General features: G+C 47.0%; 1 protein-coding gene and 1 long non-coding RNA gene across 2 annotated transcripts in view; one reads left to right on the top strand and one right to left on the bottom strand.

Annotated features, from left to right (window-relative positions):
- The window catches only part of LOC147730957 (uncharacterized), a 334,638-nt gene that overhangs the window by 2,326 nt on the left and 310,778 nt on the right, over positions 1–21,534 (top strand). Inside the window, exon 2 of the long non-coding RNA XR_015308408.1 lies at positions 8,138–8,268. This is a non-coding gene — a long non-coding RNA (uncharacterized LOC147730957). The remainder of the gene's footprint in view (positions 1–8,137; positions 8,269–21,534) is intronic.
- Positions 1–21,534, bottom strand: part of DEPDC7 (DEP domain containing 7) — a 346,534-nt gene that overhangs the window by 27,305 nt on the left and 297,695 nt on the right. The window contains exon 5 of the mRNA XM_086955861.1: positions 4,890–5,104. Within this exon, the coding sequence (XP_086811987.1) occupies positions 4,890–5,104 (215 nt within the window). The remainder of the gene's footprint in view (positions 1–4,889; positions 5,105–21,534) is intronic.

Here is a 21,534-nt window from a genome sequence, read left to right as displayed (position 1 = left end):
TCTAGGAGTTCCGCCATGAAGGAAGAGCAGTTACCAGGCGGGTGGTAGATGGCATGGAACCTGAAGGGTGAGCCATGATGAACTTTGAGTTCTAGGGAAAGGCATTCAAAAGTACGAAAGAGAATGGTGGGAAAAGCTTTTATTTGAAGGGTTTTCTGAAGATAATCACAACACCTCCCCCGATCTTGTCTGTTCTGTCGTTTGAGGATAGAGTAGTCAGTAGGTATCAAAAGATCAAATGAAGTGAGAGGAGTCATTAAATCAGGTCTGAGTGAGAAGAGCATGTCGAGATTGTGGTGGGTGATAGTGTCGGAGATTTCCAGTTTGTGTTTGGTTGCAGATCTGCAGTTAAGAAACATACAGTGTAGCTCTGACGCAATTGTTTTGGTGATGTGCGTGTCTGGACTGATAAGGGGGATAGGGATTAGATTCTTGAATGAGGGTGCCCCTTGAGGGGGAGGCTGGTAAGTTCTGACGGAAGAGATGGTCTGAATGGTAAATTGAGTAGAATTGTTAGGAGAGGCGAGTGGAGGAGAATTGACTTTGGTAGTCTTGTAGCTAGCCAGTAAGTTGGTGAGGTCTGTGGAGGACAGACTGGTTGGCTTTATTGGGGCACGGGAGCAAGGAACTCCTCTGGAGGTTATTTGGGGAGGGGGATCTCTTAGCACATAAGAGTGAAATGGACGCTTCAAGCTGGGAAATGGAAGAGATGAGAAAAAAGTGTAGTATCCCGAGAGAGGAAAGCTGAGCACGGAGTGAAGGGTGGCTCAATGGTTAAAGTAGGGAGTAGCCTAGGTGAAGGAGGACAGGGGGAAGTGGGGGACCAGGGAGAGTGTTGGGGTGAGAGGGTCGAAGGTGGGGGAGGAAGTGAAGTAGGCGGAGGACAGTGGGCTGTGGAGGACTGGGGAGAGCGATGTGATACAAGGGTCTGAGGGGTACGAAGATTGTGATAGAAAGGAGTGGATGGAGTTAGTGATATTTTTACTGATGTTGAGCAGAGGTGAATAGAGATCATACATAGGAGGAGAAAATTGAGAAGTAGAAATGGATGACGAGAGGAGGAGGGGGGTATGGGAAGGCCATGGATACGGTGAGATGAGAGGAGAAAAGGCTGTACAGGGAGGGAGGTCAAGGGAAAGCAATGGGGAGAAGAGAGAGTGCAGGCCAGGTACCATGGGTAATGAAAGGTGAATGTAGGGGACCAGGTAGAGGGGGGGGAGGGGTGGGGGGGTTGAGCCAAATGAAAGTTGTGGGAGGAGTGAAGGACTGTGCGGTCAAAGGTAGGAATAACCAAGAGGGGAAACAGGGTTGTGAAGCATGGTGGTGGGGGTGGGGGGGGGGGGGGGGGGGGAGTGGGGGGGAGGGGAGTGTAATTTGCGGAGAGATGGGAGGTGTAAGGTCAGTGAGAGAAGATGATGGAATTACAAATATGGGAGGCAGGGATGTGAGGCATAGGAGGGGGGAGTGAAGGTTGTAGAGAGATGGGAGGTGTAAGAACAGAGTTGAAGGTACGAAGAAAGGGGAAGATCAAAAAGGGGTGAGGGGGGGAGGGTAAGGAGAGTTTATCTGTAGTTCAGGTTGTAAGAAAGGTGGATTAAGTAGGGGGAAATGGGTAGGAATAGGGTAGTTAGGGGGCGGGAGAAGGCAGTGGAATAATGGGGAGATGCAGGACGTAGAGGTGAAGTTGGGTGTAAAGCAGACTAGGTAAGGAGGAGGTCCAGTTGGGAAGGGGGCAGAATGGGAGGGGAGGGAACGAGAGAAGGGTGGGATAAGGGGTAGACCGGTGACTCCCAGGAGAGAGGCCTGTAGGAATGTGTGGGGAGTCAGGGGGAGAAAGGGAGAAAGTAGACAAGCTAGAGGAAGAATCTAGAGAGATAGTAGTCGCAGGGGTGGGACAAAGGGAGTGGAAGGTGGTCAGAGGGAGGGAGGAGTCTGAAGCTTGGATCATGACAGTGCTATTGTTTTAAAGTGTAATGGTGAGAGCCATTGAAGCAAGCGGAGGGAGAAATTTGTAACCGCTTCCCATGCGGTTAACCAACAGACGCCCTACTGTGGAATAACAGTAGTAGTTTTATGTTTGGCAACTTCTGTATGGCATGGATGATGTAGATAACACCCCAAAATAGTGGGTAAGTAGGAATATTAAAAATAAATCAATAATTGCATAAATAAATCTAAACTTAAGATAAGAGATCCATAATTGGCGTTGAAGAGAACACTGTCCCAGGCTTTGCCCCAAAGAACTAAATCGTCTTTTCAGCTAAGCACTTGCAGTTTCTTGAACCAAGACAAGACTTCTTTTGTTCAAGTTTCTCATGGTTTCCAGATTAAGAAAGCAAGCTCTATTCTATTTTGGTAAATCAGTCTGACATACAGTGTTGAAGAATTTGCCAAACCGAACCAGTAGTTCAGCCTGGGTCAGGCTCATTTGAATTAGGGGCATGAATTTAAACCTGTTAAAAGGGATAGTTCCCCTCCCCACTTGCTGCGCTTACTGCAAGGGAATGCCAAGACGGTGGTGGTCCAATGCAGACAGGTTTCATCTAGGAGAACTGGATGAAGGAGGGAGATTATAGCAAGCCCTCTGGAAGACTGGTGCACAAGGACTACAGATGCCGGTGGGGTTGTGGCGCAAAGAAAGCAATTGAGACACTGTCTGCCATGGTGGACAGGTGGAGTACTTCAAAAGCCTGGTGCCTTGAAACGTCTGCCTGTGAGTCTATCGCTATTTGGTAATGCAACAAAAGGAGCAGTTGGCAATCATGCAGAAGCCAAGTCCTGAATGGTGAGATCCTACAATTGATGATTGTGTGGACTTTATATATTTGAAACCCTTTCCCTGAGGAAAATCAGCAAACTGCACAGAAGGACAGAAGAGAATTGATTTGACCCAATGCCTTGACTGCCAAATAAACTAACGAGGAAGATTCCGAGGGGCAGTGAGAAAAACAACATTATTAATGTGGAAAGACCGCATTCAAATCTCCAAATTGATTCTAAAATATCCTTATGGAGGGGGTTGTGATATATACCAAGGGGAGAGGAGTGAGCATATAGAAGGGGTGGGTAGTTTTGTTTAGCGACTCAACAGGCTTGAGAAAGAAAAACAGAGGGAGGAAGCGGACAATAGGAATCATTTAGAACATGGAGTAACTACTGCTCAGATAGAGACAAATATTGAACATCTTAAAAATGAAGAAAGAGTCCTTTACTTAGAAATGTTGGATTGTCTCCAATTAATGAATACGGTATTTGTCAAGGAGTGCACACAGACACAGACAGAATGAGATTTTGGGTTCAGAATCTGCTGTTCAGTTTGCGGCACATGAGCCTCCTAGATTATCTATTAGATGATTCACTGGTGTGCACAGGACTCTAGTACAGTGCTGGTAGAGCTGTTGCATCCTGGTAAAAAGGAAAGCAATCAGAAGAGTACGGCAAAGAACATGGATTTAACCACAGTGGGAGCTAAGGTGCATATATTTCCAGAAGATTATGCTACGCTCCTTAGGTAGTAGAAATTACAGACAGCAAAGAGCTGCCGTCAGTGGGAATGCATGCTTTCCAACAAACATGAACGTGAAATAAGCGTGAAGGTTGTTCCATTTCTCTCAGCCAGAAGCCACTTGAGTTAACTCGCACAGACATCTGAATTGGCTTTATTATTTTTGATGAATGGTCCTCTTTTTGTAACACTGGTGTGGGCACACAGTAAATCTACTTTTCTGGCATATACGACATCTTGAAACAGGGAAAGAGGAGCTTGTAAAGCGGACTTTAAAATATTAGACTTTTCAGCTAGGAAAACGTTTCTAAAAGAGCAAACGTTCTGAAGTCAAAGCTGCTCTGTCCTTCCCAGTCTCTTCCATTACCCCAGGACTGGGTTTTCACAAGACATGTGCAGAGTACAAAGGAAAGTTATATTCTAACTCAGAGTTTCGAAACACAGTGTAATGTTAGTGTAGGTTTCTGCGTTAAGGTTTACGGCCAAGTAGAAGATTTTACTTTGCAAAGTACAGAATTTGTCAAATGCCTTAATCCATTCAATCAATCCCAGCTGAGTTAAGACCAGCAGTTCCTTATCAGAGGAAACGCCAAAGTCTCAGGACAGTTTAAGACTAAGGGGCTCATTACTATGTCAGTCGGACGAGCGTCAAACTGGCATCCCAGCGGGAGTGGAACCACCAGACTAGTCGTCGGTGGTTCCACCTCCTGTATAACAAAGTGACTGCCAGCACAGCGGTCGGAAATCTGCCTTTTTTAATTGCAGCTTGTGCTACGGCCCGGAAAAGGGCCAAAGCACACCCTGCCATTGAAAAGGCATATTTTTATACATCAATGAATCATGTGACAGGCACCACGTGGTTCTTGGATGTTTGGGTGGCACCACATGTGCCCACCCCCCTCCCCCCAGGCCTCATAGCCTAGGCCCAGGGAGGATGTACCGTTGGACCGCCATGTACAGGCTGAGGAAACAGACCTCATAATACCTACTGCAGCCTTAGGAGGCACCAGCTCTATTTTAGGGATTACAGTCCCACCACTGTCCCAACGGGCTCCTTGAGCCCTCAGAAGTGAAGCAGCCGGTCCCTCCAACCAATGCCCCCGAAAGCCAGATCATAATCCGGCGGTTGGACTGCTTTTGTGGATGTCGGTGGGCCCACCCCCAATGATGGCCTGTCAGTGGCAGGCCCACTGACATCGGAATAAGGCCCACAGTCTTATGTAGCCACATTTCTGGTGCAGGCTTGGTTCAAACAAGTGAAACGAATCTACAATTTATTTCGATGTTAAAGATACAATATCCCATTTTGCCTTTTAAGTGCATATTTCAAACAAAACTAAACCGCAATCATTTTTTACAGAACCTGACGGTAAGAGCTACTTACCTAGGAGTTCTGCAATCCCCGTGTGAATATCAAAGAAGTGATTTCGAAACAAAGGCTCCCTTTCTTGATAGTGTCTGCTGATGGTATCAAACAGTAGCTGCTTCCATCTCTCCACCTTCTCATGTTGCTCTGGCAGTTTCCTACTCACATCCACAACCATCGGATCTGGCAAATACTCTAAGCAATCTATAGCAGCGGATATCCATTCATCTGCCCTGCAAGAAAGAAAGACCAGGTTCAATCAGAAAGTTCAGTAGGCCATCTGTGGTTTCAGTTTCATTACACTGCCATCTTAACACATACGTCCCCAAGAGGGATGCCTTTGACCAAAATGCGACCTTGGCCTGTCCGCAACCAGTACCTAGTTGGAATCGGATGTCAAGTCACCTCATTGTAAACCTCTGCTCCCAAAACCTTCAGATCGTGGTTTCAATGGCAACCTAGGCTAAAAGGAGGTTCAGCATGCAAACCACTAAAGGGGTGTTAATGCCTGTATTCGGGTGAGAAGTAATCAGTCAAGATGGGTTCTGCCACCCTATGTATCAGTGAAGTCACTTAAAGGCTCTACCTACTATACTGGGACTCGTTTGGTAACCATGCCAGCATTGAACAGCTTGGGGATGCACAAAGGACGGAACGGGTGCCACATCTAGAAAATAAAAGCAGTCACTTCTTGAACCTTATGCAAGATAAAATATTCTGCCAGTTCAGTTGTTAAAAAGGTGATTGGTTCAGTTTTAGCATTCTATTTAGAAATGTAACTTCAAGCCAACAACCAGGAGACATAACCGCTCCAATCATATGAAACGGTCATATATGACTTCAAAACGTAAATACCCCATACAAGAAGTGAACATTCGGAACAGCCTGCAATGCAAACAAGTTATTAGTGAAAAACTGTGCAAAAACACCTAAAATGATGGAGTCCTGTATGTGAAGAGAAGTTTTCCAATATCCTAGCTGCAAACTAAAACCTACCAAGGCTCGGCTGCTAATTATTCGAATCCAACTCAAAGATCCATACACACCATCTCAGAAATCTTGCTGCACAGCTGCTCAACTCTTGGAGCCAGCCAGTCCAGTGCCGAGTGCACTGAGATCACTCACTCCCTTCCTCATCCATGAAAAGAATTGTGGTAACTGCGGACCATGGCCAGAGGATGAACTCTTGACCCTAGTGTCTAGTGCAGTTCCACCCCCAAAAGAAAACAGGCATGGTATAAGTGTAAAAGTAATCACAGTTTGCATTTTAAGGGTCCAGAATAATTGTGTATGCATACGTCAGCTCCTCCAGTATGTGCCTTTAGCAATCTATATAGAGGCTATGTGTGGTTTCTGTATTCCACTGTAGGAAAGCAGACAAATATACATGACTTGCTGCTTTGTCACCTTGACTTCCAAGGTACAGCTTCGACAATGCCACATAGGTATTGATACAAACTTTAGAATACCGGTTTCTGGATGAAAAAATAAATATTTTGCATATAGTCGTTTTCATAGTACCCTTATGAATAGCTGTATACAAAGTACTTATTAAGGGAGTCTTTGTCTGCTTTTGGAAACACGGTTGAATAAACTGTGAAACAAATATTTTTAAACACAATTACGTATTGGTCTCGCTATTGTTTTGCCCTGCTGCAAACAAAAGCGCTTGCACCCTGGCCTATATCCAACCACGGACGCTATTTTTGGGACTTTTGTGCCCAAATAGTGTTCAATAGGTGTCAGTTAACTATCATACGTTTCAAATATTGCACTTCATGTGCAGTGTTCTTATAAATGTTGGTACTTTTTAAGCACACAATTTCTGTTCAAATCTGCACGTTAAGGCGAGAAAGATGGACTGTGTAGCAACAGCATCTAGACAGTTTGGTAAGTACAGTCTCTCGTGGTGTGGGAGCCAAGGCTGATTTGTATATGGCTGATCTCAGTGTGAGAACCAACACTGACTAATGACAGACTGGAATCTGACCCAGAGATATTAGCAGGGTTGAGGTTAATTCAAGCATTGCACACATCAGTCTTTGCGCGGTCTAAATGCAGCGAAAGAGAACTACATCAGCTCAGTGAGATTTCATGTTTTGTTAAACAAAACATTTATAAGATATATTACTTTGAGTCTTGTGGGTTCCTTTTCTGAACTTGCACTTTCCCTTAAACGTAGGAGCACTAAGCTCCGACACTGCAGTAGATTTGGGATAGGTTGGTAAATATGATGAATAGGTTAGGGAGAGAATGTTAAAAAGGATGCATCAGGCGGAAGTAGAAAGGTGAAAAAAGGACAGAAGTATATAAGACAGATAGGTTAACCTGTTGCTTTATGAACTTTGTGAAGACCATCAGCATGACGGTCAGGTGCATCAGCAGAGATGGTGCACGTGGAAACCAAAGTCAATCTGAAATGCATAAGAATGCAAACAGCCCCAGTACGACCATCCACAGAGAGGAGGATGAAATTGCCTGCAAGCTGCCACAAAGGAAAGAAAGGTTTTTAAAGGGCACTGACCAATGCGTTTTGATGTTACCTAGGAAGACATGCATATTTCTGACAGGCTGTGAGAAACCCGATATATCAACCCTGAGGAAATCAACTATGGATGGAAGAAAGCCAATTGATAAGGCATTAGGTGCACCCAAGAAGGGTTTTGGTTACAATGCATTTACTTTCAACCTACTATAGAGTCTGAAACCGTGCATCACTTTTTGGAGACCACAGGTATTAAGGTACGATATATTTTGAGCATACAGGAGAGAAAGGTAGGAACCCAAATCATAAAGAGTGCCTTAAGTAGGAGTAGAAACAAGAAGAGGGAAAAGACCCACCAACGAACTCCACAAGTAATTGTGAGGTGCTAAAAAAGAAGCAGAGCTTCACACATTTGGTCCAGTCAGAAGTAGTTCAAAGGTGTATGTAATGTCCTCCAACAGGAAACCAGAACCACAGCCTGACAGATGATACTAGGGGGACGAGCGTGGTCATATTACTGAGGAGCAGAAGCAAAGTTGCTGTGCTCTAAATAGAAACAAATCAATTTTCAGGAGAATCAATCGCAAAACCCACAGGGGAGGTGGTGGTGGTGGTGGTTGTAAGGAAGTACAGACAACCATCAAAAACATTGGCATTGCGGGGAGACCAAATGGTAGGAGGAAAATCTGCTGTAATTCCAGGGTCAAGATTGTGTTTTTTATTTTTATTAAAGAAGCGCAAGTTTACCCAGAAGTTCTAGATACCATTCTAAACCCTCTAGGCTAACAATCAGAAGAAAAGGCAACTGCTGCCACAGTATCAGCAAGAGTACACACTAATTCCTGAGAAGAGAAGTCTAGCATCAACAGCACAGCGGAAAGATGGATCATGGGATGGTGAGAGTTTGAGGAGGTAAGAATTTCACGTGTCTGACGGGGAGGGATGAGAAATAGTAAACCTGCTGACCAAAAGAAAGCAAATAAGGTATGATGGCAGGAGTGAAGGTTGTATGAGCAGATTGTTTATGTCTAGAACAGTGTTCATGAGGAAACTGTAAAGAGCCGTAGAGTAATGAGCAACTGGTCCGCTTAAGGCAGGATTCCACAAAGTAAAAAAAAAAAAAAAAAGAAAAGAAAATCAGTGTTTAAAGTCTAGTAGATCATGCTTCCACAAAGTTACTTTAATATTTTGTCCTCCTAATGTGATTGGAAGGAGATGATAAATGCTTTCTCTATATATGAGTTAAGAGTAAAGTGAAAAGAGTCACACATAGTGGTGGTCTCTGCCCAACACATTTAAAATGATAAAAAAATATATATTTTTTTAAACAAACGTCTCAGATTACAATTAACCATAGCTTTGGTCTGGCTGGACAGAGCAGATGTTGCCAGACACTTATGTGAATATCACCAGGAGAAGGGCATTTGCTCTCCCCATTTTGGGAGTCAAGAGTACGTGTTTTGATTGGACAGAAGCTGTGTGCTGCCACCAAAAAGTGTTTGCATTCCACACAGCTGTGATAATTGTTTCTTTATACTATAAAAGTGTTTTGAATAACTAGACAATTCATGGTGTTTTATATGGCAGCAACACAGATGGCAGCAAGGCAATCATTAAGCTACATGGATTTTTAGGTCTAGTGTAGCAGTACAACTTGAACCATACACAAAGAAGAGGGAGGAGGAGACCTCCTACTTCGACCTCCTCTAGATATAACTAGACACATTGAGAAGTAGTAGAGTATGGATTCCCTGGTCCGGGCTAAAAGGTAGCTCAATACCAGTGGATGATGGTGAAGCGGGTAGATTATGAACCATTCACCCCTCCACTCTGCAGAGAAGTCGACATGTTTCAGTCAGATCCGGTCTCTTCCCTGGCTTTCTTCAGGACTATTAGATACCCATAATACCCTTCGTGTCTACCTCAATAAGTAGATTGATTACTAAACCTGTAATTTTACGTAGGTCCTGTAATCACACTCCATATAGGATCGAGTTTCACTGAAGTACCCGCTCGAACTGGCAAGGGAGCAAAGGCGACCCCCTTGTAGTCACGCATTCACAAGGTAAGTCCATCTCTAGCTCAGTGTCCCTCCCCGCACCGTGTAGGCTCAGTGGGCCACCTTTTAGCCCGGACCAGGGAATCCATTAATAAAATAGACATTTGGATGTATCCCAGAGTCAGTTTTAACTAGTTAGTCTGCAATTATCCCCTTTATGATCACGACCTTTCTATAGGTTTGTATTGTCTCGTCCACAGTATTGCTCCACCCTGTGAGTTGGTCTGCGAAGAGGTGGGTTTAGCAGCCCAAAGATGAAGCATGCCACACATTTTTGTGGGTGAGGGCAGTTTTTCAAAGATTTGTACTCTGCCTGTTCTACCTTTAAAAAAAAAAAAGCGATTTATACACTCCGAGTACTGTGTGTAGCAGTACAACTGTCACCTGGCGTTTTAATCTAAATCAGTATTGTTCCAGTTCTTTGCTTCCACACAAATATATATCAATTCCCATGCAATCTACCTGTAATGCTCCACCTTAGAATTCAACATTCCTTTAAAGCCAAACCTACTAGCATTGCCAATGCTTTTTATATTGTTAGCACTCCCATCTCTCGTTGAATTAAAATCCTAAATGATGAAACGTGGATACCAGACAACATAGCACAATACAATATGCACTGCCAACATAAAACCTAAAGAGGACAAAATCGGCAAGGCAAAAACAGGGAGGCCAAAAAAGTACAATGTTTTTTAGAGGAGAGGAGGCTAAATAAACTGAAAGTTATACAGTGCTGGATGATTGAGGTTATGCTTTTTGACCAGGAGGTGGCACCATTATACTACAATATAATAAGTACACTTTATCAAAACCGAATTGACAGCTAAGTATTTGGGATTCTTGCTATCCTTGGGAATACTGAAGTAAGCAATTTTGGTCGAATCTCACCAAAAAGTCTAATTATTTCAAAAATGAAACTTTCTGTAATGCCTTTTTTCATGTCGAGCCAATTCACGACTCACACTCAACGTTGGTCTCAGTGCTTTTGGTCCGGGGAAATATAGATTTCCTTTTTTAGGAGACTGAATATTTCCAAAACATACTTAAAGATTAATACACCGAAATATAAACAAATAGATCCAGCATGTTACCAGTTAGTGATCGAATCGACATAGGCTATCCCTGACCACATCACTGGTTCGTCTCAATCTTCCCGACTGCTGTCCGTTGTAGTGCCTCGTCCTCAAAATAATCGACGCTACGGTGTTAGTCAGTCAGTGCGATTTAAAAAAATGTTTTTACCACCAGACATAACAAGTTCCTTCCATAGCCAAAGACCTTAAAAAAAACACTTTCAAAACAAGGGAAAAAAATCAATCCGATAACGTGCGTTCTCTACAATCTGGACCTTCTATGGTTGAAAAGGGTCGCATTTGATCCGTCTGCTGTCGATGTTCAACACTGTTCTCTTCTCTGAGGATAAAGAATGTATGCAGTGGGGGTTGGCTGCAAAGTGTAAAGGAGAAGCCCAGGTCCAATTCCAACCGTGTAGTACGCGGCCAAATGTCAACATTACAACAAACATTTGCTTAGCCATGCAGCACAGAAGCGGCGAGTTTACAAACATCAGAAAGTAGACAGAGCAACCGGTCCCATTTTGTGTAACGGCGGTAGTTGCGCTGGACATTTTTTTTTTAAGCGCGGCTGCTTGAAGCTTTGTGCTCATAAATCGATTTATAAAATAACGATATAATATTCACCCTGTTCTAAGGCTAACGTCATTTGTCTCATCGAGGACAATGTTGGCTTCCAAAGATGGCGCCTGTAAAAAGGCAGTAGCGCATTAGATTCCCGTCTTTGATACAGACGTAGTCTCTAGGAAGCAGTTGGCACCCGTATCTGCAAACATGTGAAGTAGAACAGTATCTAATTCTAAGCAGTTAATACTAGGCCGTCCAAGTTCCTGCTGCACCCACAAATGCCTCGCTTTGAAAGAACCAAGAGTGTAACGTTAGTTAATAAGGACTCGTGGCCAGTTGTAGAGGTGCAATACTTATTTATTTAGTATCAAAGTAAGTTTGTCCGAGGAGCGCCGGCCGGCGCTCTGCTCCGTAGCTTGCTCGGCGCGCTAATGCTGCGCGCGCACACGGCACCAACATGGCCGCCCTACGTTACGTCAACGTGACGTAAAAGAACTAGAACGCTACATATCTCCCCCTTTTACCAAAACCAAGTTCAGTCACTTACAGTTCGCAGTCTAGTTCAAAGTCTCGAAATCTGGCAGGCCTTACAACTTGTCTTCCACTCCTGGTCACCTTACCAATATTCTCTCGAGCCCCTTGACTCTGCGTTTCCGTATCTTCTGTTCCTCCGCTCATCGCTCCCTCACTGTTCATATTTCCTCCCGGCATGTCCATCTCCACTGCCGGAGTCTCACTCCCTTCTTCACCTTCTTGCACCTCCCCTGCACTTGCTTCGTCCCTTTGCTCACTTCCGCCAAACCTATTCTCCACATTCACGTCGTTCATGTCTTCACCTTCCGAGGACCACCGTCCCCATCTCAATATCTTGTTGCACCGGGCCATGCGGTCCTGCGACCACACGTTTCCATCGCTGAGCAGAGCCGCTCGATCGTATACTTCCTTGACTTGCATCGGCTTGCTATACTTGCTGTCTCCCTTCCTTTGTAGAGTGGCTAGCTTTACTCTCACCCACTCTCCTCTTTCTAGGTGAGTGTCCTTCACATTCCTCCGTTTATTGTAGTTATTGGTGTAGATGGCTTGTGCTCTTTCCAGATTGGCCCTTACTACGGCTGGAGACCACTCACTGGTTACCACCTTCTCCTTCCAGATCCTGTTGTCATGCGTGAAGGGTTCACGTCCTCTCAATATTTGAAACGGGCTGTACCCCGTGCCTGTGGGAGTTATTCTGTAGGCCCACACCATGTTCTCCAGCGCTTTCTTCCAGTCTTTATTGCTGGAGATGGCCGCTTGTATGGCTCCCATCACCACTCTGTTAAATCGTTCAACTAGGCCGTTTCCCGCTGGATGGTAAATGGCCGTGTGCCTTATGGAGATGCCATTTCTCTCCATGAATTGTTTCCATCTTTCCGACGTGAACTGTGGTCCATTGTCACTTAAGATGGACTTGGGAATTCCTTCTCTGGTGAACGTTTCGGAAAGAAACTCTAGGATATTCTCAGTGTCCATGTATTCGCTCACTTTTCTCTGGCCATTTGGAGTAACGGTCTATGAGGACACACACATATTTCTGTGTGCTCTGTCATCGGGCACCGGTCCTAAAATGTCTATTGACAACTCTTCCCATGGGTTTGAGTGATTGTCGAACTTTCCAAGAGCTGGACGTAGTGGCCTCAATGTTTTGTCGGCCCCTTGGCATTGGGGACACTCTCTGACATGCCTCTCTGCTCTTACGTCCATACCTGGCCACCAGTAATTTTGTTTCGATCTGGCCTTGAGCTTCCCTATGCCAAGATGACCTTCATGTAATAAGTCCAGCAACTTGTTGATGAGATTCCTTGGGGAAATTAACTTGTCTCCCCGGTAGATGAATATACCCTTGTCTCCTACTGACAGTTCCTCTTTCACTTCGTAAAATGGTTTAAGGCTTGTCTTCACCTTTCTCTTCTCTGGCCAACCTTGTATGATGTGCGCCCTTACATCCTTGATGTCGGTGTCTTCTTCATACGCTTCAGTCCATTCTTGTATGCTAATTATCTTCTCTTGGTCTTCTATGAGAGCCACCATCTCCCCTCTGTCTGATGGGTCTTCTTCTCCAGGCTCCATGGCCGCTGCTCGACTCAAGTAGTCTGCCACTCTATTCTTGTTTCCAGGGATGTACTCTACATCATATCTGAATTCCAATAATTTTAAGGACATTTTCGATATCCTGGGTGTGGCGCTGGCGTGTCCGCACGATGTTAGTACCTTCACCAACGGCTTGTGGTCCGTCTTGAGCAGGAATCGGGTACCCCATAAGAATTGCCGGAACCTCGTCGTGGCCCACACTACCGCTAGCATCTCCTTTTCGATGACGCTGTACTTGCCTTCGGTCTCCGTCAATGCCCTGGAGGCGAAGCTGATTGTCTCCATGTCCCCTCTTCCTCGGTCTTGCATAAGTACTGCGCCTAGCCCTTTGTCGCTGGCGTCGGTGATGAGCACGGTGGTGCCTTGTGGGTCGTACCCCTTGAGCGGTATGGCTCCCGAGATCTCCTTTTTGATGACTTCAAATTCTGCTTGGGCTTCCGGTGTCCACTGGAACGCCGTACTCTCTCTGGTCAGCAACCTCATGTTGTAGGTCTTGGAAGCAAAATGTACCACAAACTTGCTATAGTACTCCGCAATTCCCAGGAACGACCTGACTTCTTCCTTGTTCTTGGGGGGCGGTGCTTCAGCGATGGCCTTCACGTTCTCCGCCTTTGGTGTGATCCCCTGTTGTCCAATTTCATGGCCTAAGTATGTCACCGATTGCAGTCCCAACCGACATTTCGACCATTCTGCCGTGAGACCTTTGGCTTCCAGTGTTTGTAGTACTTTCTCTAGTTTCCGGTCATGATCTCTCCTATCTCTCCCCATCACTAGAATATCATCCTGGAAGTACTGTACGTCTTCGCAGTCTCTGAATAGTTGGTGCATCATCTTCTGAAAGACTGCTGCCGCCGAGGCCAGCCCGAACGGCATGCGACAGAATCGGTAGCACCCAAACGGGGTAATGAACGACGTTAGGCTTTTGCTGTCCGGGTGCAGTGCTATCTGGTGGTAGGCTGCGGTAAGGTCAATGGTGGAGCACCACTTAACCCCTCTGGTTTTGGCCAACATCTCCTCTATCCTGGGAAGGGGAAATTTCTCCACCACTATGTTCTTATTAAGTTCTCAGGTCCACACAGAGCCTGACCTTTCCGTTGGGTTTCATTACGACCACCAAGGGCGCCAGCCATTCGGCGCATGTGATTGGTTCTATGATGCCCTTCCTCTCCAGATCTTGGAGTTCCGTCTGGACCGCTTCCCTCACTGCGATGGGCACATTTCTCACCTAGTGTGCTACTGGAATGGCTCCTTCCTTAAGCACTATCTTATGTTGAAATTTCTCCATTTTTCCTACAGTACCCCCAAACACCTTCGGGTAGTTCTTCTTCCATCTGTTCATGTCCGGCCATTCCTCCTGTTCTGTGAGAAGAATTTGTTCCTTCCCTCCTGGGTCGAGTTTTATACCTAGATCGCCCTGATCTAGCCATCCTAGGACGGAGGGTCCTTTCTCTGCGACATATAGTTTGCACCACGCTGATCGGCCTCTGAACTCAAACAGTAGGTGTCGGAAGCCTAACATGGGAATGCGATCCCCATTGTAGGTGACTGGCCGTATGTCTAGTTTCTCCAGTTCTGGGCCCAACTTGGGTTGGAACTCTTCCCACACTGCTCTCTGCACGATGGTAAATGGAGATCCAGTGTCTGCCACTACCGTGATGGTGATGCCGCCCATGGACATGTCTAGGACTGGTTTGGTTGATCTCTTGCCGTCCACGCTCAACACTTGGTCGTACATGCATAAGACGGTGACCACTTCTTCCTCCGTGGTTTCCTCAAGGTCTTCTTCGCTTTGGTCAACGTATTTCACCATTCCCTTCTGCTGTTTCTTCCGACATACCTTCTCGTAGTGACCTACGATTCCGCAGTGCAGGCATTTAGCCCGGAATGCCGGACATCTTCTGTCGTGGGCTTCGTGGGACCAACTTCCGCACCTGTAGCACGTTTTCTTGTTCTCACTGCTCGCCTGTTTCCCTTGCCATCTGCTGGTTCCTTTGGTTACTGGTGGTTTGTTTCTTTGGTCCTTGCGGTGATCCTCTTCCTGTATCCTGTTCACCATGGTTGGGGTGGCCACCTCTTTCTTGGTTGCATTTGCGCACCTCTTTGCGAGTTCTGCCCTCTTCACTATGACTAACACTTCCTTGAGTGTGGTGTCACCACTCGCCCACAGCTTGTCTTGTACGTTTGCGCTCGTGGTGTGCATGACCACCTGGTCTTTTATGAATTCATCTTCCCACAGCGCGTACTTACACGTGGCTGCCAGTTTTCTCAATGCTGCTACGTACTCTTCGATGGTTTCTCCCGCCTTTTGTTTCCTTTGCTGGAAGTTATATCTATCCACTGAAACACAGATGGTGGGGCGATATCGTTCATCTAGGTCCTCCACTGCATGCGCATATACATCGTCATCTGTGTCTTCTCTCTTCTTCGGTACTAGACTCTTGTATATTCTTAGTCCTTCTGGTCCTAGATTTAGTAGCAGGATGCGTTTTTCTCTGAGGAGTGAATTTTTCTTCATTTTCATCCTCTAGGACCCCTATGAAATTGTCTATATATTCCTTCCAGTCCTCCCACTTCATCAGTGGATCTCCGGGTTTCGGTAGGAATTGTACAGGTGCAATCGCATACCCCGCCGGGGTACTCATCTTCACTTCCTTGGCGCCTGTCCCGTCGGTGGTTTTACCTGGGGGGCTGCCTGGGGTGCTGTTTTTGTTTCCTGTGTGCCTGATCCTCTGGGGGCTCTTGTTGCTAGACCCCACTTCCTCCTCTTTGGTAGCCAGCGCAGCGCTCCCTGTGCGTGGGTATGCAGGAAGGTGGCACGTGTGCCCTTGGCTATGTTGTGGTCACGCTGCCTCTGTGGCCTATTTGCCGCTTATGTGCTGTGCTGTGGCACTGCCACGCTCCTCGGGTTTCACAATACCTCTGATCGTCCAATTGTTGCTGGCTGTGACGTTTCCACGACTACGCCGACCCAGGCAGACCTTTCTGGTGTCAGGATGGGCCAGGTGAACTAGTGCGTGAGTCTTCCTGTGCCTCGTGGGAGCCACGTGGAGTGCTGCTCCCTTCTGTGCTCCCAGCGTCGGTCTGGTCGCCTCTCCCGACCTAGTCGCCACTGTAACGTTAGTTAATAAGGACTCGTGGCCAGTTGTAGAGGTGCAATACTTATTTATTTAGTATCAAAGTAAGTTTGTCCGAGGAGCGCCGGCCGGCGCTCTGCTCCGTAGCTTGCTCGGCACGCTAATGCTGCGCGCGCACACGGCGCCAACATGGCCGCCCTACGTTACGTCAACGTGACGTAAAAGAACTAGAACGCTACAAAGAGCTCCACCAGACCACAGAATTTTGACAAGAATCAGTGGCCTGCAGCGTACACACAGGTTTCAAGAGCAGGTATAATTATGTATATTACGTCTCCTTATGTGGTTTTAAAAATGCAAGTAGTGAAACCTGTAACTTTCACTTACTGGCTGATAAGCATGCTGACGCGGAGTTGTGTCCCTGCAGTACGTAATCGTAATCATACGCTCTTGTATAGCGCCTTGTCACCATAAGGTCTCAAGGCGCTTGCTTTGGGAACCCGTCCTGGTCTTTCCCTGCGAGATTGCCCCTACTGGGCATCCCCAAGGTGAAGACCAGGCATCCCGTTGCGGTGGGGCCATAGTGGAGATTAAGCAAGCTATTGCCCAGAGTTGCAGAGTGTAAACCCACGATTCGAGTAGGCACCGAGGTGAAAATTATCAAGTCCGTGGACATTATGAGCTCAAGACCCTGCCGCGTTGGGAATTGAACCATGGTCCCAGGTCTGACCTCTGCATCAGGGTCGGCCTCCTCTAACCGTTGAGCCACACTTCTCCACAAGACTTAGATAGAGCAACACACCAGGGTCGCATTGGGTTCACAATTCGGCCCGGGCACTCCCAAAAAAAGTGGCCCATATTCCTGGATCGTGCCCGTTCACGAAAAAGCATTTGGTTAGTCCCATATTTGGAGAAATGTTTAATAAATTATGTATTTTAAAGGTCATAGAACCAGAAACATTAATGAAAACTAGAAGCACTACATTTTGGCAAGGCGGGCAAAATGAAATAAATTGACCCAAAGGCCAATACTCCTAATATGGCTGTTTGCCACCTGGACCTTTATTTTAAACCAGTATTTTAATGAAGGACAGTATGAAAATGAATAAAAACACCTAAAGCTGGTACCCCTGATCGTTATGTATTTTAAAGTTTGAACAGTAAAAGTATGCTGAAAGCAGTTTAAAATTTGGTCTAAACCTTTAATGATCCAGGACTGATTTTTTAGTTTTAACGAAGGAAGAAAAGCAGGGGGCGCTAGGTGGCGCACGACGAAATGGCCGCGATTTTGTGAGGCTCCCGTCTGGCTCAAAATACTTTATTAATCCTGGTTCTATGATCTCCAAATCGGATTATTGGAGTCGTCCTCGACTGCCCTGAGGCTGGCGATTATAGCAGCATACAGCACTCTTGTCTTCTGCAACGCTATCGCTGCGAGGGGAGGCTGCTAAAGCTCCCGCGGTCTGACCGGTCAGTGCAGTGGAGCTGGTGACGGGACGAGACGGCTACGCAAGTGCCGCGGTCCCCACGTGGTGCGCAGGCCCAGCGGAGCTGTGTGGACGAACCACGGCTTCTCGGGAGTATGTGAAGCCAGAGGTATTGGCTTGAAGAAGTGGAGCACTGCTGTGGGACGACACTGCCCTCTGGGACAGCAGAATAGTGAGTACGAGGTGACACCAGCCGCCATTGCCGCCAGACAGGCCACCATTGTGAATGCTGCGCTGCATTAGTGGAATTCTGGGTATTGAGGGCGCTACCCATTAAATCTGCCGGGCAAGCAAAGCAACAAGGGGCAACAGCGGCGACGAATTGCACCCTGGCAGAAGGCGCGCATCCACTGCATAGTACAGACAGGCTTGCGGCAGGTTCAGGACAGCGTGCAAAGGCGGCCGGCTGCCACGCGAGAGGCGCAGCTCCACAGCCACAGACAGGCCTGGCCCAGGGGACTCTACTGTACAGTGGGGCCCAGACTTAATGTCCAGAGCGGAGATACTAACCGCAGCATAGCTTATGCTACTCCCCATTGAAAGATTGCCGACATACCACAGGGGAAATTGACTCCGTATTAACACTGCAGCAGCGCAGAGATAACCGGTGGGGGTGGAGGAAAATGTTGGCGGCCATGAGTTGAGAACCGCCCTCTGGGCCTGCTAACCCCAAAGAGTGATCACGCCTGCAGGGCTTTTCATCACGCATCCAGAGCCCTCATCACCCATCGAGGAAGTAGCGGATTTAGTGCATTTGACCCTTATTGTTCATATGGCTGAGTTGGTGTGAGGAGCTAAGGGACTTGGAACGGATAGGAGTCCGCCTTATGTGGGGACTGGTCACTGCCTATCATTAGCGCTTTGCAGACGACACTGCCCGTGACACGCATGAAAGATAGCGGATTTTTTGCTCACTACAGACCGTTATACTCGGGTATGCCCAGCCAATGGAGCAGGAGGCGGCCAATATCCAAACTATTCTGTGGGAGAGTCGGTGCAGAATTGGAGAGGCACACTCATTGGGTCAACAGCCTTCCGAGGGACGCAAAACTGATGGAAGCAGGAAAGTGATTAACTGTCTCACCTGCGCTGCCTGAATCTCACTGGTCTACGACAGCCAGGAACCACGCTCGTGGAGTGGCAGAGTCGTGTGATGGGTAGATTAGACTCTCGACAACCACGCCTCACCTTTGAGGCTAAACATGGTACAAAAAAAAACGCCTGCTGAGGGAACGGAAGGACCGCCGGAAGAGATGGCTGGCAGGTCAATGAATCCAGATGGTGACATGCAAACGCTCCTCACGGAAATGCGGCAAGGATTCGCAACTATTGCAGGGTAGGTAGACATGCTGACAACGCGACTAGACAACATTACACACAAGCTGGACTCGCATGATACTAGCCTTAAAGAAGCCGAGCCGCGAATTTCTGACTCTGAAGATGTCACGGAACAGCTGAAGACAGCGGTCACTCAAATGGATAAACCCTTCAAAGTTATTGATGCTAAAAATGAGGACATTGAAGCTTGAAGTTGCCGCAACAATGTGTGAATTTTAGGAGTGCCAGAGAGTACTAAACACAGGGCGTCTAGAGCAGTATGTTGAGAAACTATTGAAGGCGGTCTCAGATGAGGGAACACTATCTGCCCAATTTATAGTAGAGAGGGCACACAGAACGTTGGCCCCACGGCCACCTCTGGGAGCTCCTCCTAGGCCAATTATAGTGCGCCTGCCCAACTACAGGGACCGCAATGCAGTTCTAAGAGGGGCAAGAGAGAAGAAACAACTAAACTGCGAAGGGGTCAACTTTACTATATTTCCAGATTTTACAGTGCGGGTGCAAGAAGAAAGAAGTAAGTTCAATGCTGTGAAACAAAAACTGACACAAGAAGAGGTGCACTATGCATTATATCCTGCACGGCTGCGCATTACGCATCAAGGAAAACAAACTATGTTAGTATGAATTTGTAGATCGCACGTTCCCTCCAGGGTTTCTTGGCGCTGTGTGCCGCTGGGGAACCCGTCCTGGCTTTCCCTGTGAGATATTCCCTATTGGGCATCCAAGGTGAAGCCAGGCATCCCCAGCAGCGAGGGGGCCGTTGTGGAGATTAAGCAAGCTATTGCCCAGAGTTGCAGCTTGGGACCCATGGTTAGAGAGGCACAGAGGCGAGATTTATCGAGCCCGCTGACATTGGTTCCTACCCTGCCGCGTCGGGAACTGAACCCTGGTCCCGGGCCGACCTCTGCTTCTGGGTCTGCCGCCTCTAACCGGTGAGCCACACTTCTCCACATGACGCCGCAGTCGGCGGAGAAGTTTTTGAAAACGCTCAAGCACCGCAGACAAGATGTTGTCGACAGGGAGGAACAGGAAGAAGCGCCACTGTCGGATGTCGGATGTTGAATAATTGAATAAGAAAGATCCCCTGTTGCAGACTACGGGGGACGAGGTGCCCTCCCGGCGATGAGAATCCAGTACATGCTGCGGACTATGGACAAATGTAATGTATGATCTCATGTGTAAGCAAGGGGGGAGGTATCCGTTTTGGTTGAGGTAATCATCAGCTGGGATGTGGGGGGGGGGTCGTAGTTCACTCAATACACATTGCCGTACACCCCTGCTGTTTCTTATTAGGGGGCTCACATGTCTAAGTGGTCCCCTGACTAAAACACGGGGTATTGGTGTGTCACTTGGAAAAGCAAACCCTATGGGTGTACCCCAATTAGAGTATTTACTTGGTTGGTTGGGGATGGGAGGGGGGGGGGGAAGAGATTTCTGCCTAGTATGATTGGGATGCTGCAGTGGGTGGAGGGTGGGGTGATGGAGATTGTTTTGCTGAACAAATCGGGATGGTACTACACATGGCCAAGTTAACTGGATTGTCGTGGAGGACAGACAAATGGTGGTTTTATTGTATTACACATTTGGTATATAATACGCATGACTTAAGACGGCAGAGGCTGACCTAGAATCGTCAGTGACGATCATGTCTTGGAATGTTAGAGGGCTAAACGATGCGAGAAAATGCAGGAATGTTTTGTCATATATAGAACGCCATCAGGTGCACATAGCACGGCTGCAGGAGACACATGTCCATCTGCAATCCCTGAACACCTTCGCCAGTAAATGGCCGAGCGTCCGGCTACTTTCATCGTACTCATCATACGCAAGGGGCGCTGCCATTTTGATTAAAAAGACCCTACCATTTATGATCTTGGGTAACATTCTTGACCAATACGGGAGGTATGTAGTGGTGTGGGGCAGACTGGGTACTGACACCTGAACTATTGTGAACTGCTGCGCCCCAAATGTAGACACTCCTGCATTTTTTACGACATTGTGGGGTCACAGAGTGAATATTGGATCAATGCATGTTGTCTGGGGAGGAGATTTCAATGTGACCATAAATCCTAGAATGGATAGAGCTGATGGTATCGCGACCTATCATACCAAATCTAGGGAGACAATGCAGGGAATTCTAGAAGAGCGTGGTTTTTTGGATAGCTGGCGCTTTGCCAACCCCTTGAGACCGGAGGGTACGCACTTCACATCGTACACTGGTACATGCGCACGACTCGATTATTGCTTTATTTCCAAGGGTTTGGGTACTGGACTGTTAAGAGCGCAACACCTCGCTAGGGCGTATTCTGATCATTGTCCTGTCTGGATGCAGCTGAGGTTGCCTGGGTATGATAGACCTAGGCGGACGTGGCGATTACAACCTACTGCTCTTCTAGATGAGGTGTTCCGGACTGAACTCGGAGAGGAGATAGAAGCCTTTTTCCCCCGAAACA

This window comes from Lissotriton vulgaris, chromosome 2_1, assembly GCF_964263255.1.
Source record: "Lissotriton vulgaris chromosome 2_1, aLisVul1.2, whole genome shotgun sequence".
Taxonomy (NCBI): Eukaryota; Metazoa; Chordata; class Amphibia; order Caudata; family Salamandridae; genus Lissotriton; species Lissotriton vulgaris.
Note: the sequence above shows the minus strand (reverse complement) of the source record. Positions and strands in the feature narration are given on the sequence as shown.